Here is a 16,154-nt window from a genome sequence, read left to right on the forward strand (position 1 = left end):
TTTGACCGTCAAGTTCTATGAGCCACTAAATAAGTAATTTCCAGGTTTCAACTTTACCTGTGTGTGTAAAGGTGACGGGCAAGCGAAAGATGGGTAATGCTATCAAACACCTTGAAGAGGAAACTAGATTAAGTCTGCTATCCACTCCTGTAACTGCTGTAGCATTCTTACTGAAATTAGATCAACCAGTAAGGTTGCTGAAATTTGGAAGATGTGCATGTCAGTTCATCTGTGAGTTGTTGCTTGCGTTGCTGTGGTTAGATGTGGTCACATGTATCTTTGGAGAGGTGTCTGCAAAAGACTAAGCTTTGCGGTGGCAACTGTTCACAATTGATTTGAAAATTGTTACATAGAATGATCTGTAACATTTTTAAACAAATAGGCTTTTACATTTTACAAAAGTTTGAACAAGCTTTCTGTGTATTATGTTCCTTCACAGTGTTCTAAACTAGGCTAAATTATATTTACTGCTTATTTTAAATGCAGTCCCTAATGTGCAGTGTGTGTGTGTGTGTGTGTGTGTGTGTGTGTGTGTGTGTGTGTGTGTGTGTGTGTGTGTGTGTGTGTGTGTGTGTGTGTGTGTGTGTGTTCTGGGAAGAAAAATAACTCGCTAAAATGAGTGAATTGCTGTTCATCTAATACTCAATGCTCTATAAAGTGTGTTTACTTAAAGCTGGGTCCACAGTTAATGTTTAACTTACATTCTCACCTGTTTTTTATAACTTGGCTGGTCCTTTATTCTCAGTTACCTGCACAGAGAGGACAGATGTCAATGAGCTCAATATTTTGACCCATATGTCTGCACATTTTCCAGGATCTGGCATCTTCGATTATTCACACTTAATTTGAAATTGTTCAACATTCAATAGATAACTAATTGCTAATTGCTGAAACACTCTTTTTGCCAGTAACCCACATTGTTATTAGTTTGTGGTAGAAGTAGAAGTTCATGGCTGTAAAGCTCAGAAGTAGGTAAAACAAATGTGGATTTTGATCTGAATAGGACCAATGACAGGTGGGGTTTTTATTGGCCACTTAAATCCTTCTGGAGTTTAACAACAGATGTGCAAGTGCTGGCAATTCAGTACTAGTTTCTCTTCTGGGAACACATTCAGGAACCATTCTTTACTTAATGGCTGAACTTTTAATAACTTGAATCTATTTAACACAGCATATTGAAGAATGCTAAGAAGCGCAATCAACATATCTATTGAACCTTTTAACCACTTAATACCAAAGTCCAACAAAGAAATACTACATTTAGTTAGAATTATACAGAGGGGAGTGTATAATTTCTCCTGAGAGTTATTCAAGCTTTTGAAGTACTCTCTGGCTTTATTTCTTTCTATTCTCCATAGACCTGTAGATTTTGGAAATTATTAAAAGACAGTTTAAAGAATAGTTTTACAGTTTTCAAGTGTGTCTTTAAACAATTGTCAGGTGCCCTGACTATTATCCGATACCAGAATCACCAGTGTAAAAAAAGTCTGGTATATAAATAAAGTCGGTAAATATTGTTCATTTATTTACACCTGAAGGTTTCTTAAATTGGTTTTAAGTGAATAAAACCAAAGTATGAAACATGTTATTTATTTAGTGTGTTAATTTAAACATATACTGTAGATGATTTGAGATGGAGTGTGAACTGTGGGACAATAGAAAGTGGTTTTGTGGGCGGACGTGCAGGATCCCGTCATACGCACATAAGCTTCAGCAGCACAGTAACTATGGAAACATAAAAGTGGAGTTTCTTTCAGAGCTTGTCCAGCCAGCTTTTCTGGACAAAACCTATCATGAGAAAATCTCTGTGCATCCACATGACGATAGGCAGCATTGACACGTGGGAGCCTCTCTGGCCGTTAGCTGCTGTACTGCCTCTCAGGCGGCTGCTGGTGACATCTGTCCTCCTTTCCAGCATTCTAACACAGAATCTCTCCCTCTTTTTCATTTTCATTGTCCTGTTTGATCTTCTCTTTTTTTTGTTTCATGACACCCACCCCCAAACACACCTGTTGCTCTTCATCTCCTTTCACATGGGTATCATCTGTATTCCTTTGCCCCCCATCTTCCTATTTCTGCCACATCCTCTCTTTTTTTCTGTTGGGTTCTTTTCTTTTTCTGTCCTACCTTTTTTCCTCCCTCGTGTCCAGCCTTTTACAGCGCAGCCCCACTCACCTCAGCTGGCATCATTCCCATAATGCAGTCACTGTGCCCAGATGGACAAAGGGACGAATTTGGTTTCCTGCAGTACAAGAACTCCACGTGAGTAGATGTTGCCTTCATTTTCAGTGATCCTTTTCTTTTTTTGTTTCGTTACTGAGATAAGACTGTGGCCATCTTCAGACCAACCTTGAATCTTAGTGAGAAAACACAACTCTCTTATTTATGTAATAGAGCAAGTCTGACAATCTGGTACAACAGTTGAACCAGTTTTAATGCTGGAACTTTCAGAACAAAGACTGCTTGATAAATTAAAATCAAGAATCATAAGCTAAATCCATCAGGGTTAGAGCTATAACCGTTATTCATATCTTTGGTTTGGTTCAGACCATAATTTTTGTTGTAAATACCACCATATGTTAGACTAAAAGCTGGGGGACATGGTGGCTCAGTGGTAGAGCATTGGGTTGGAATGCAGAAAGTAGCAGGCTCAAAACCCATCCCCCGCAAAAAACTCATGCCAAATCAACTTGCAGAACATGTTCTGCTGTGGCGACCCCTGACGGGACAAGCTGAAAGCTATTTATCTTTTTGTAAGACTAAAACCTATAGAAACTGTAAAATTAGTCCATGTTGAATTTTAGTTTAGTGTTGTAAGTAAAAAAAACTGCTGTTGTAAACTGACAGAAATGCTTAATTTATTCACTCGATAATACGGTCAAATAAATACATTATTTATCTTAGATTCTGTTGAACATGGCTTGAAACTAACAAGTACTTGCGAACTAATCAGCTGCACCTGCCAAACTTTAGAGCTTTTCTACCCATCTACCCATCCTATGCATTGTTTGCTCTGTCGTTTTCTCCTTATCACTTTCTTTTCCTCATATAAAACTAAAATCAGTTTTATGCATTTGATCATGTCTAAATCTGCCTCTCTCAGTGTGACCCAGCTGCTAGAGCGGATCAGTGAAGTGGTTGAAAAGAACCGACTCTTCACGTCTGACTGGCCTGGTTTGGGTCAAGAGCTGGAGACCCTGCAGCAGCACCTGGAGAGTCTCAGCTCCACCCCTTTACCACCAGACTACAACTTCAACAACAGTCAAGGTCTGAAACGTGGCCATGTTTTATCCATTGGTGTGAGGACTTTCCTGTTCACATTTGTTACCTTTTAATAAACTTATGGGCACTTATGGGAAGTTCGCTAACCAAGAGTTAAATTCCACAATAAATTTCAACAATGCCACAGTATGTCCCAAGCCTATGTAACTTGTATGACAGTGGAAGCTTGACAGTTTGTGAATCTTTGTTTCTCCATTTCTGCATAAATATGAGAAGACAAAATGGTAGTAAATCTAACAAAAATACACTACTACTACTACACTGAAGTTTAGAACTGAGTAAGTAACACTGACTATTCTGTATTCTGTTATAAAATGTTGTCCTCATAGAAAGTTCTGTCCACATGAGAAGTAGATTTCATGTACAGACTGATCACTGTTTGGTTTGTTCTAAAGCTGGTCAAAGCTTTTGTTTGAGTTAATAAAATTTGTAGCCACCAAGGAAAAGCTGAATTTAACATTTTATATTTTAATTTGTGTCTTTGTATGTTTGTGTGTGTGTGTGTGTGTGTCTGGATGCAGGTTTCACACTTGCCAGTGTGTTAAAGAACCAGTCAGTTTTCCAGCAGTTCTTGGTCCAGAACCTTTCCCTGTCCAACTCCACCAGCAGCCTGCTGCTCAACACTCCAGTCAGCATCAAAGAGGTTAATCACTCTGATTTTACCAACATACTTATATTATGTCACTGTTTTGCTCCTCTTAGTTCAGCGCTTTCTTTGCACGTCTTTGCATTTAACTTTTTGTTTTTGATGGCTACTTCAGAATTACTCAGAGTGATGTTTTAATCCATAATATAATTTCAAATCAACAAACTGAAAACATGTTTAGACACTGCATTGTGTTGGTGGTTACATGATTAACCTGCTGATTAAATAAACTCACATTTGTTTTAGAATTATTTCTTTACATTTCAGTGTTAAAACCAGTGAAGCTGTTTAGAACTATAAAAACATTCACTAAAAACTACATCCTGTTATCTCTAAATCTCTTCCTTTACATTTTACAATAGATTATGCAATGGAACAGCAGCTATTCCTATAAATAGCCAACTATCATTGTTATACGCTTTTCAAAGCTTGGCATAAAGTGCAGCTCTGCACTGGCTAACTAGCGTCTTCCTGGGACATGCTGAGGTTATTTCCTGGCCTGCTTCAGGCTGGAATACAGTGACATGCTGTGCACTGCAGTGGAGAGAAAGGGAACAGAGTACGAACCAGTGATGCACTGCAATGTTAGCGCCGTAAATGATCATGTCTTTTATTGCATCGTTGACCTGTTTCAAGCTCCTGTGCTATGAAATAAGTGGCTCAGTATATGTAGTGACAGCACACCTAGATAAACCTCTCTGTTATAGTGGGATTAATGCCAGAGAGATGGTTAGAAAAATGAAGGGTTTTCAGCAGCAACCTACAAGCAGCATTCTTGTTACATGTAATGCTTATGTTCATCCATTGTGTGTGTGTGTGTCCTGTAGGTGCACAGTCTAATCTTTGGTACGTCTCTCAAAGATGGAGGAGGGACCCAGAGTTGGATTCAGGCAGAAAAAGAGGCCAGACAAAAACCTGGAGATAAAGTTACTCATTTGAAGGTATTTTCATATATACTGACTCAAACTTTTACACACTAGGGAAATGGGTGTTTTAGTACGTAAAAACTTCATTTCCACAAAAGTAAGGATGCCGTGCAAAAATGCAAATTAAAAGAGAATGCAATTATTTGCTAATCATTTGAAGCAATTTTTTTTGATTATAAATAGTACAAAGATAACAGAGAAACAGAGAAAATGGATTGTTATTCAATTTGCTCACTATGTCTTTGATGCCAGCAACATACTTCAAAAAAGTTGGCGCAGAGAAAACAAAAAACTGTGTGTTAAAAAAAAAAAAGTTAATTAACAGGAAATCTGACATTGCAAATATTTATTGCATATTGCTTTTTTCTTCCAATTTTGGTGAAAAGAGATTTGGACATAGACTAATTAATTGAAAAACTCACCCTTTTCCCATTAATACAGCTTTAATATTAAGTGTTTGCACTAAGCAAGACTGTATTTGTCTCCTTTCCCCCCGACCCCTAGGAGAAGCTGCTGGGAAATGTACACAGTCTGAGTGGAGGTCTAATACACAAAGCCTTGCGTGACCGACTGAAAGCCGCTCATAGGCAGGCTCTGCTCAAACTGATGTCTCAGGCTCTGGGACTCACTGAAGTTCCAGGAACTCAGGGAGATGAACAGCAGAGCCTGCAGGAAGTGGAGGTATACCTGCTGATTAAGGCCACCTCTACCTTGCTTTGCTTTCAGAGTATGCAACCTTATAGGCAGCAGAACTAAGTGGGCAAAGGTTTGGATGTTACTGCCTTCGGGTCCCACACAGATGTTTTCAACTCTTCTTCTTTTTTTCCTTTTGGCTGTTCCGCTTTCAGGGGTCGCCACAGCGAATCATGTGCCTCCATCTAATCCTGTCCTCTACATCCTGTTCTCTCACACCAACTAACTTCATGTCCTCTCTCACTACATCCATAAATCTCCTCTTTGGTTTTCCTCTAGACCTCCTGCCTGACAGCTCCAACCTCAGCATCCTTCTACTGATATAGTCTCACAGTTTCTCCTCTGTACATGTCCAAACCACGTCAATCTGGACTCTCTGACTTTATCTCCAACACATCTAACATGAGCTGCCCCTCTGATGTCCTTATTCCTGATCCTGTCCATCCTCGTCTCTCCCAAAGAGAACCTCAACATCTTAAGGTCTGCTACCTCCAGCTCTGCCTCCTGTCTTTTCTTCAGTGCCACTGTCTCCAAGCCGAACAACATCTCTGGTCTCACCACCATCTTGAACACATTTCCTTTCATTCTCGCTGATACTCTTTTATCACACAACACACCTGAGACTTTTCTCCGACCATTCCAACCTGCCTGCACTCGCCTCTTTTCCACACTCTCCGTTGCTCTGAACCGTTGACCCTAAGTACTTAAAGTCCTGCATCTTCTTTAGCTCTGCTCCCCATAACCTCACTGTTCCCCCTGGGTCCCTCTTATTGACACACATGTATTCTGTCTTGCTGCGGCTAAGCTTCATTCCTCTGTTTTCCAGAGCAGACCTCCACCTCTCTAGATTTTCCTCCACCTGCTTCCTGCTCTCCCTACAGATTCCAATGTCACCTGCAAACATCATACTCCGCGGTGTTTCCTGTCTAACCTCATCTGTCAGCCTGTCCATCACCAGAGCAAACAAGAAGGGGCTCAGAGCTGATCCTTGATGCAGACCCACCTCCACCTTGAACTCCTCTGTCACACCTACAGCACCTCACCACTGTCTTACAGCTCTCATACATGTCCTGCACCACTCTAACATACTTCTCTGCCGCTCCAGACGTCCTCATACAATACCACAGCTCCTCTCTCTGCACCCTGTCATACGCTTTCTCTAAATCTACGAAGACACATTGCAACTTCCTATGACCCTCTCTGTACTTCTCCATCAGCATCCTCAAAGCAAATACTGCATCTGTTGTTGTCTTTCTAGGCACGAAACCATATTGCTGCTCACAAATGTTCACCTCTGCCCTTAGCTGAGCTTCCACTACTCTTTCCCACAACTTCATTGTTTGGCTCATCAGCTTTATTCCTCTGTAGTTGCCACAACTCTGCACATCTCCCTTGTTCTTCTCTTCAAAGTTCTCCTTCCATCTTTCCATCACACTCCTGGCACCTGTCAGTACAATTCCATCCTTATCTTTAATCACACTAACCTGCTGCACATCTTTCCCATCTCTATCTTTTTGTCTGGTCAACCTGTACAAATCCACCTCTCCCTCCTTAGTGTCCAACCTAACATACAAGTCCTCATATGCTCTTTGTTTGGCCTTTGCCACCTGTACCTTCACCTTATGCTGTATCTCCCTGTACTCCTGTCTACTCTCTTCAGTCCTCTCAGTGTCCCACTTCTTCTTAGCTAACCTCTTTCTCTGTATACACTCCTGAACTTCCTCGTTCCACCACCAAGTCTCCTTGTCCACTTTCCTCTTTCCAGATGACACACCGAGTACCCTCCTACCTGTCTCCCTGATCACATTAGCTGTAGTGGTCCAGTCATCTGGAAGCACCTCCAAACCACCCAGAGTCTGTCTCAGCTCCTCCCTGAAAACTACGCAACATTCTTCCTTTTTCAACTTCCACCACTTTGTCCTCTTCATCTTCCTCACCACCAGCATCATTTTACACACCACCATCCTGTGTTGTCTGGCTACACTCTCCCCTACCAATGCTTTACAGTCACGGATCTCTCTCAGATTACAACGTCGGCACAAGATGTCGTCCACCTGAGTGCTTCTACTTCCGCTCTTATATCCATCCTCTTTGCAAAGTCTACCACCATCTGTCCTTCTGCGTTCCTGTCCTGAATACCAAACTTGCCCATCACACTCTCATCACCTCTGTTCCCTTCACCTACATGTCCATTGAAATCTGCACCAATCACCACTCTCTCACCTCTGGGGATGCTCTGCATCACTTCATCTAGCTCACTCCAGAATTTCTCTTTCTCTCCCAACTCACATCCTACCTGTGGGGCATAACCACTAACAACATTGAACATATCAGGCCTTCAATTTCCAGCTTCAGACTCATCAACCTATTTGGTACTGTTTTCACCTCTAGAACATTCCTCACCAACTGTGAACCTACTGTGTACTTTTTAGTAACAATGGTTTACATCCACAGAACATATTAGTTGTTACTTGATAACTATAAGCAAACTCCGGGGAGTAACAGGGTAACAGGATTAGAATAAAAAAAATACCTAAAGTATTTTGTAGTAAAGGGGTACTTTAAATTGCAGCCTTTGTTTGTTGTACCTGCTGTATAACAACAGCTAAAAAAGGGGTTTAGATGTATTTATTTTTGAGAAAATAAATAGCAATTATACTTTTATTTTTATTGCCTCAAAGCAGAGAACACCAATTTCAATTAGTTGAACTTTAGTATTCTAAACAACTACTGATAAATAATTAAATATCATATGCCGCCTCTTTTCTCAAAAATTAATATCTCGGCACTTATATAGCGCTTTTCTACCTATTGGCAAGCGCTTTACACTGCTTCTCATTCACCCATTCACACTCACAATCACACACCGATGGGGGAGCTGCTTTGCAGCTGGCCAACACTCACTGGGAGCAACTACGTTTGGGTTCATTGTCTTCCTCAAGGACACTTCGACATGGGACTGGAGGGGATGGAACAACGTTCCACCGCCTCTACCTTCCTGCACCACAGTCGCTATGTCTAAACCCCATTTTTACCTGTTGTTGTTAGATTACATTAGATTATACTAGTGTACCTAATTAAGTTGCCAGTGAGTGTATATGATCCTCATATAGTTATGCAGTTGACTTAAGGACTTTTAGACCATTTCTGTGACTCGTTAAAAAAATAACTTAAGATTTTTTAAGTTTTAGCAGTTAGTTATTTTTTTCCTTTAATATTCAAATATGTTCTTACTATCACAGTCACAAGACAATGACAAGTGAAGTCACTTTGTCTTCCACAGGGGGTCCTCTTAACTGGGGCCATGCTGGAGGCCTTCACCTGTGGCAAAGGCGGTGCTAGTGAGCTCAGTAAGATTCTTATGGTGCCCGAAAAGCAGCGACCCATGCTGCAGACCTATCGCAGTGCCGTGTGCAGTGGAGGAGAGGGTCAAAGGACAGACCGCTTCAGGCAGATGAGTGTGGAGCTGAGAGAGCAGATCAACACACAGAGTATCACTGAGAAGGTATAACTGAAACATTCGCCCGAAAAATCCGAAGTTATTATTCTACTACAAAGAAAAAATATTGAAAAAAATAATCAGTGGTATTTGATGTCAAAGCATTGTGGTCTCGTGCTTTTTTAAAGAATAAAGAATTAAATTAGCAGAACCGGTAAATACCACTATATTTAAATAATTAAATTCAAATTATGTGTAGCTGCTTGCACAAATAGGGTAACTGTATTGTTTTGACATGGAAGAGACCTCCAGGTGCCCAAAGTCTGAACCCTATCTTTAAGCTCAGGTACCCCACAAAAGGAAATTATTTTAGGTGCTTTTCATGCTTTTGGCCACTGTCAAAAAGTCATGACCATTTTTGAAGGTTGGAATGGAAACAAATTGTTAAATCAAAAGGGCCCTTCATGATAACATTACTGATCAGTCTAACTATTTTACCCTCACTCATGAACAAGGATCCAGAGATATTTACAGGTCCCTCACTTGGAGCAGCACCTCACTCTTAAGCTGAAGTGACTGTAACTGAGGGAACTGTGCATTCTCATTACTATTCTGACAGAGCCTGCTAATACAAACTCTAAAGAACGTTGCCACGAAGCTCTAAAATCCATCTGCCCGCTGATTCAGCTCTTCCATCAACAGTTCTGAGTAGAAGATGTGTTTTTATTCTGAAAAAGATTCCACATTTTTTCACAACTCGTGTCAACCTTTCATTCTCACTGGAAGGGACTAAGACAGAGGTGAAATGAGAGGTCCTTTGTCTTGACATGCTTTTCGAGGTGACAGGGATGGAAAAGCTGTCAGATATGGCCTGTATTGCAAAGATTTTCCTGTAATTGCACTGTCCACAAAGAGAAGGGGGCACAGTTACTGCCCGCCCACCACTTAAAAACACTACATTTGTTCTGCATTCCGCATTCAGATTTAAATAATAGTTCATAAATGGAATTCACTGCTTAGACACCAAAGGCAAAGGAAACATCTTTACTAGCAGCAAGCTGTTTTTTTTTTTAAATCTCGTTGCGATTTGAATGTTTTATAATTTGTAGAAATGATTAATGAGCCCAGTCTGTTTAGCAAAGTTGTTTATAGAAAACATGAGAGAAAAGTAAAAACCGATCATTTCTGAAATTTGATTTTCTATATTATTATTCTTTTTTTTTTTTTTTTTTTACAAATATAAAGTAAAACTAAGGTAAATCAATTCTGGTATCTTGCACATTTAAAGCACATTTAAACAGGAATTAAATTTTTCATTTAATTAAAAAAAGTAGTTACTGAGCAAAATATATTGGTTTCCCTAATTTCCTCCCTCTCCTCCCTCTTTCCACTAGCTTCACCTGGACCAAACCAGCTCTTTGGTTCCTCTGTCTCAGTCCCACCTTGCAGCGTTACTGAAGGACCTGGCCGAAGTAGAAAGGCTTCTCAAGGATGTGGATTTGCTCTCCGGCCTGGCCCGTCTCTTGCCCAAAGGAGCTTGCTCTGGTCGATCTCCTGTCTCCCCCACAAATACGACCTTGTCCCTTAACACCACCGTGTTAGGCTCCAACACAACCGACAGCTCTGGAGAGGAGGGGGAGGAAGGAGCAGAAGAAGGTGGAAGAACAGCAGGAGGGGGGAAAGGGAAGGAGGAAGCAGCAAATCCTCATTCTCAATTTTCAGCCTTTGTACAACTGTGGGCCGGACTGCAGCCCATACTGTGTGGGAACAACAGGTGGGTGAGACAGCAGAGTTAACAGTCCATCCACTCATGCAATAACTCAATTAAAATTAATGCTGAGAAGTATAACATTGCTAAACAAACATCCGAATGACAAAAACACAAGCAGGTTTTATGACTGCATCAGTATTTCCATATGAGTCAAAGGACTATGTGTAACATGAAAAGGCTTTTCTATGAGTTGCCTCCAAATGCACGGTTTTCCTTTCCTTTTTTTCCTTTCAATTTACTGCTTTGGTTCCCTTGTTTCCAATTTGCAGTCCATAATCAGGTTTTTAAATCAATTCTGTTCTTGTTGCAATATCATCAGTCTGTAAATATTCACATAATATATATAAATATGATATAAATATATTCCATTAGTGCAACAAATCGAAAAATGGGATATTATTATTCAAATCATTGTTTCAAGTATCTAAAGCTTCACACAGACTAGAAAACAATGGAGCTCATGGTTCTCTACATAGCCGTATAGTCTCGACTTCATTATACTGTATAAGGTGCCTTAAGATGACTTTGCTGTGAATTGGCTCCAAATAAATAAAGCTAATTTGAAAATCGAATAAAACATACAGACGAAGTCATTGAAAGCTGTACCAACAATTACAACAATTACAGAGCCACAGGGATGTGAAGACAGGGACACTTAGATTTTAGCCTTAAGTTGAAGATGACATGTGGTTTAAGCACTACAGTACTGTGACTTGGCGGTGAAGTTGATAACCCTTAAACCCATCTGTGTTTTTTGCAGGATCATTGAACCAGAGGCTCTGAAGCAGGGTAATATGAGTTCTCTGGGCTTCACCAGCAAAGAGCAACGAAATCTGGGCCTACTGGTTCACTTGATGACTACAAATCCTAAGATCCTTTACTCCCCTATCGGCTCACAGGTGGATAAAGTGATTCAGAAGGCAAGTAGACAGCAATGTGTAAGGTTTAGGTGTAGGAGGCAACTTTGTTCATTAGTCACTTTGAGCAACTACTTTCTTCGCATAAAGTTATTTGATATGAAATTATGTTTCAGACAAAATCATTTTTAGGATGGGTTGATATGTCAAGAAAAATATACAACTAAAAGTTTTTATTAGTTATTATTTTATGTAATGACGCATGTGCAGTTGTATTTACACTGAACAATACACTCCCAACATTGATTATGTGACACCAAGGAGCAAACACTAGGAATTGTTTCATCATTTCATTATTATCTGTAGCACATTTTGCTGATGTTTGAGATAGTGGAGATAGTCATGATTGTAAGAGGGTGAGAGAGGGATGAAAGAGATGATGTTTGGCAAGAGTGGTGGCCAATAGACCAAATGGTTCAATTCACATAAAATGTGCTGGGGAAAAATATTGTTCACCTTCTGCACTTAGGCAAATGAGACATTTGAATTTGTTGGGAATGTGACACATTACGCCCGGGTGTGGCTCAACATCTCCGCCCAGCTCCGAACTTTTCTGGAGGAGGGCCGGCTACACAGACACTTGGTGTGGCTACAGCAGGTACACTAATATATAACTTATCTGTCGATGTTACTCATAATACAATACTATCAGTATATGAAACAAAACTTTGATTAGTGCAATGAGCTCTTCCCATAACGTTACAGTAATCTGTGTGCAGCACTTGGAACATTAGGCTCAGTTCAGGGTCTTTTTCCATCCTCTCCAGCTGTCCTCAGATCTTCAACAGCACCCTGAATTGTTGAACGACACAGAAACTGAGCTGATGCAGAGTCTAATAGAAGGAAACTACAGTCTTCTAAACACGTCCACACTGCTGGAGCAGCTGGACACAATTGACAATGCTGCTTGCGGCTGGACACACTTCATGTCTAAGGTCAGTGTAGTTTAGTGGTCAGTTTGTGGTTTCCAAAAAAGAAATGATTATGAATAAAACTTGCAGTGAAATGAAAAAAACATATGAATAAAATAATAGTAAATGTGTTGTGTGTTACAAACAATGCAGTTAAATGATTAAAAACTCATCACCAAGTATATAAACTTGGATTTCACAGGTTCTTTGCTCTTTGGTTTCAGGTCAGTGTGGATGTCTTTAAGGGCTTTCCTGATGAGGACAGCATCGTCAACTACACTTTGAACCAGGCTTACCAGGACAACGTGTCTGTGTTTGCCAGTAAGTCATCCCTCTGCTTTGGTTGACAGGGGAACCACTTTTCCCTGTATCACAGTCTTTCTATTGTTATTCACAATCTCTTCTAGTTATTTGATTAAGTTGTTTATTGTAATTTTATTGTCATTATTATTTTTGCTCATGCCACATAACCCCAAGTTAGCCAGAATACACTTACTTCTGTATTGTGAAGTATTTGAAGTCCAACAAAAAAGGAAGCACATGAAAAACAGGATCCAAAGGAAGCAGGAATTAGGGAAAAACATGCTCTAAGATCAAGCATAAACCTTGTGCCAAAGACTAGCAGAGGAGTCATGGAAATGAAGGTAATGAGTGAGGTGGAAGCAAGTGTGCTGAGACCAAGGAGAGGTTGAGCAAGACAGAAGGGGACAGGTGACTGTGTGAGTTAAAGAAGAGGTAACACAGGCAATAAGAGAGCAGACAGAGCTGAGCTGTGACATAGGAGTTTAAAGATTGTTTCTTTATTTATTGTTTTTTTGCCTGCATTGCTTTAACTAATCTGTGCCACTTTCTGTAACCTAATTTTAATGCCATAGTTTTTTTGTTTTTTTTTAGGTTAAAGCAGTGAGGATAAGGCTGGCGATTTTTCAAATGTATTTTCAGTTAAAGTAAATGTGTCTTTTATCATTTCAAACTGAAAAGACTACAAACACCTGACAATCGAGTAAAAATAAACACAATCAAACACAATGGAGGGAAAATAGGAGCTGCAGCTAAGTCACAGTGTCTTTGGGTTACAAAGCAGATGCAAATCTAACAAGTAAAACCCACAATTCAGACCTGATTTTACGTTCATGTAACAGGCTTTGCAAAATGTATGAACTGGCCTTTAATCTACAGTATGGTTCTGGAGCCACTGCACACTGAGCATTTTTATTTATTTATTTTAGGTGTGATTTTCCACACCAACAAAGATGGCTCGCTTCCACCACACGTTCTCTACAAAATTAGACAAAACTCCAGCTTTACAGAGAAGACCAATGAAATCAGACGGGCCTACTGGCGTCCCGGCCCAAACACTGGGGGGAAATTTTACTTCCTCTACGGTTTTGTTTGGATCCAAGGTAAGTGACTAAAATGCTGAGCATGCAACAGGCTTGAATATGGATTAAATGCATAATTTAAATGGGATTTTCTATCTCACTTGTAATAAAAAAAAAACAACAACTTCAAAATGAAATTATTGTTTCAGTGCAGGTTGCATATGTGTTACATTGTGCCATACAGGTGAAAGGTGACTCTAGTCTCAAACGCATTGTTTTTCTGACTAAGAAAAGGATTTATTTTAGTACATTTATTACCAGTGTGCACTGTGAGGTGGGTGCACCTATGAAGATGCCAGTGCAAAGTGCTGCGGAAGCATTTTCTCATTGCAAGTCATCTTTTATTCAGGAAGCAGGGAGAAGCAGGGAAGCTGCTCATCTGACACAGAAAGTTGATCCACAATGATCCGGAGATTTTCTTAGAAATGTAATTTATTAATTTTTTCAAGTGATAAGAGATCAATTTGGTTTGAAAACAGAATTTCTAAAAATAAAACACATTTTCTCATTTAACTTCGGGGACATACTGTACTATACGTCCATGCATACGGTTTTGCTTTGTGTTGTCAAAAGATTTCTCCCTTCACTACAAGACAATGGAGGCTAATTGGATTTTGCAATTAGGCCTTAAAATAACGATTAATAATTACTTGAAAGGATAGTTAACACAACAAAGAGGGAGACATGTGCTGACAGCACTGCAAGGGCTCAGAATTACTGATTACATCATTCTGAGGTCATAGTCAACCAATGAACATAAAAGCATACTTTATGAAATTGTGAGGATTCAGAAGAAATTTTGAGATACTTAGTCAGAAAACACATAGTTTGATAGATACTGTTTGTTTTTCCCAGTATTCGCTCACCTTTTATCTGTGCTGTGATCCGTTTTTGTTTATCTCGCTCTCTACCAGATATGATAGAGAGAGCCATCATCAACACATTTGTGGGCCATGATGTGGTGGAGCCTGGTAACTACGTTCAGATGTTTCCCTACCCATGCTACACCAGAGATGAGTAAGAAATGGTCTGAAGTGACACATAGTGTACAGTACTTGCCATCCTCTAGTTTTCGTGGTCTTTATGTCATAGTATATAGAGTTTGTGTCATATATCTCATCATGCTGAGCATAGCAAGGTAAAAAAAAAACGGTTGATTAATATGTAATCGGAAACATGCATTTTATAATGTGCAGATAAGGTTTACCTCATTTTTGATGTAAAACATTTTACACCATCAGTATATCGATGTGTGTATCTGGTCTTTACTTGATTCTATGTTCTGTCTTTTTCAGTTTTCTGTTTGTGATTGAACACATGATGCCTCTGTGCATGGTCATCTCCTGGGTTTATTCAGTAGCCATGATGATTCAGCATATCGTGGCAGAGAAGGAGCACCGGCTCAAAGAGGTTAGACTGCATGACATCTGTCACAAGCCTAAAGGGTCCAATTCATCCCGACTGGATAACATGTCAGGCTGTTTGTTTTTTTGTTTTTTTTTAGCAGTTCCTCCCTGATTATGGCTCATATAGTTTACAGTAATGTGTATTAGCAAAATTGTTTTTAAAGAATAATTCCCTCAACAAAGCTTGATCCTTTAATATTTGGGGGCAGTAGTGGGATAATCGGAATGTAACATGTATGATGAGAAGTAATGTATTTAGAGTGGCTCAGTGATCAGTATGTTGTTGTACCTGTAATACTACTGCTGTGGTGTTTTGGCTTTGCTAGAAAAGACATTTTTAGGAAAAACAAATTATAGGATGAAAAACAACTTCATGAAAACAATCAGACAATGGCTGCCGTAATTATCTGCCGTTTACATCACCTTGTTTGGCAGACATCCTTGGTAACTGGTTCCTCCAATTGTTTAGTACTTCACACTCAGCGACAGTGTTCTCATGCCACCTGCAGGCAAAAGTTCTACTTGTTTCTGAAGCTTACAGTTAAGGGCTACTTCGCTAAGTACACACACACACGCACGTGATGTTTAAATGACACATCAAAAGGCTGGCATGGATGGTACCGTAGAGGATAAAGAAATAGTACCAACATCAACAAGGAATCACAGGTTGTCAGTTGATTTGGTTAAACTCTTGTTCAACAAAGTATAAGTAAAGTGTGATTTATATATCTAACATATGTATCATGTTAGAGAGAGGTCCCGTCCTTGAAAGAGCCAGAGG

At 39.8% G+C, this 16,154-nt stretch overlaps 1 protein-coding gene across 2 annotated transcripts in view; it reads left to right on the forward strand.

Annotated features, from left to right (window-relative positions):
* Nucleotides 1-16,154, forward strand: part of abca2 (ATP-binding cassette, sub-family A (ABC1), member 2) — a 72,112-nt gene that overhangs the window by 25,635 nt on the left and 30,323 nt on the right. For both annotated transcript variants that reach the window (XM_067520965.1, XM_067520964.1), the window contains exons 3-16: nucleotides 2,151-2,262; nucleotides 3,104-3,267; nucleotides 3,804-3,925; nucleotides 4,756-4,869; nucleotides 5,359-5,535; nucleotides 8,831-9,052; nucleotides 10,381-10,760; nucleotides 11,518-11,677; nucleotides 12,144-12,272; nucleotides 12,442-12,609; nucleotides 12,810-12,906; nucleotides 13,815-13,988; nucleotides 14,882-14,984; nucleotides 15,263-15,377. In XM_067520965.1, coding sequence (XP_067377066.1) covers nucleotides 2,151-2,262; nucleotides 3,104-3,267; nucleotides 3,804-3,925; nucleotides 4,756-4,869; nucleotides 5,359-5,535; nucleotides 8,831-9,052; nucleotides 10,381-10,760; nucleotides 11,518-11,677; nucleotides 12,144-12,272; nucleotides 12,442-12,609; nucleotides 12,810-12,906; nucleotides 13,815-13,988; nucleotides 14,882-14,984; nucleotides 15,263-15,377 — 2,237 coding nt within the window. The remainder of the gene's footprint in view (nucleotides 1-2,150; nucleotides 2,263-3,103; nucleotides 3,268-3,803; nucleotides 3,926-4,755; nucleotides 4,870-5,358; nucleotides 5,536-8,830; nucleotides 9,053-10,380; nucleotides 10,761-11,517; nucleotides 11,678-12,143; nucleotides 12,273-12,441; nucleotides 12,610-12,809; nucleotides 12,907-13,814; nucleotides 13,989-14,881; nucleotides 14,985-15,262; nucleotides 15,378-16,154) is intronic.

This window comes from Channa argus, chromosome 11 (genome assembly GCF_033026475.1).
Source record: "Channa argus isolate prfri chromosome 11, Channa argus male v1.0, whole genome shotgun sequence".
NCBI lineage: Eukaryota > Metazoa > Chordata > Actinopteri > Anabantiformes > Channidae > Channa > Channa argus.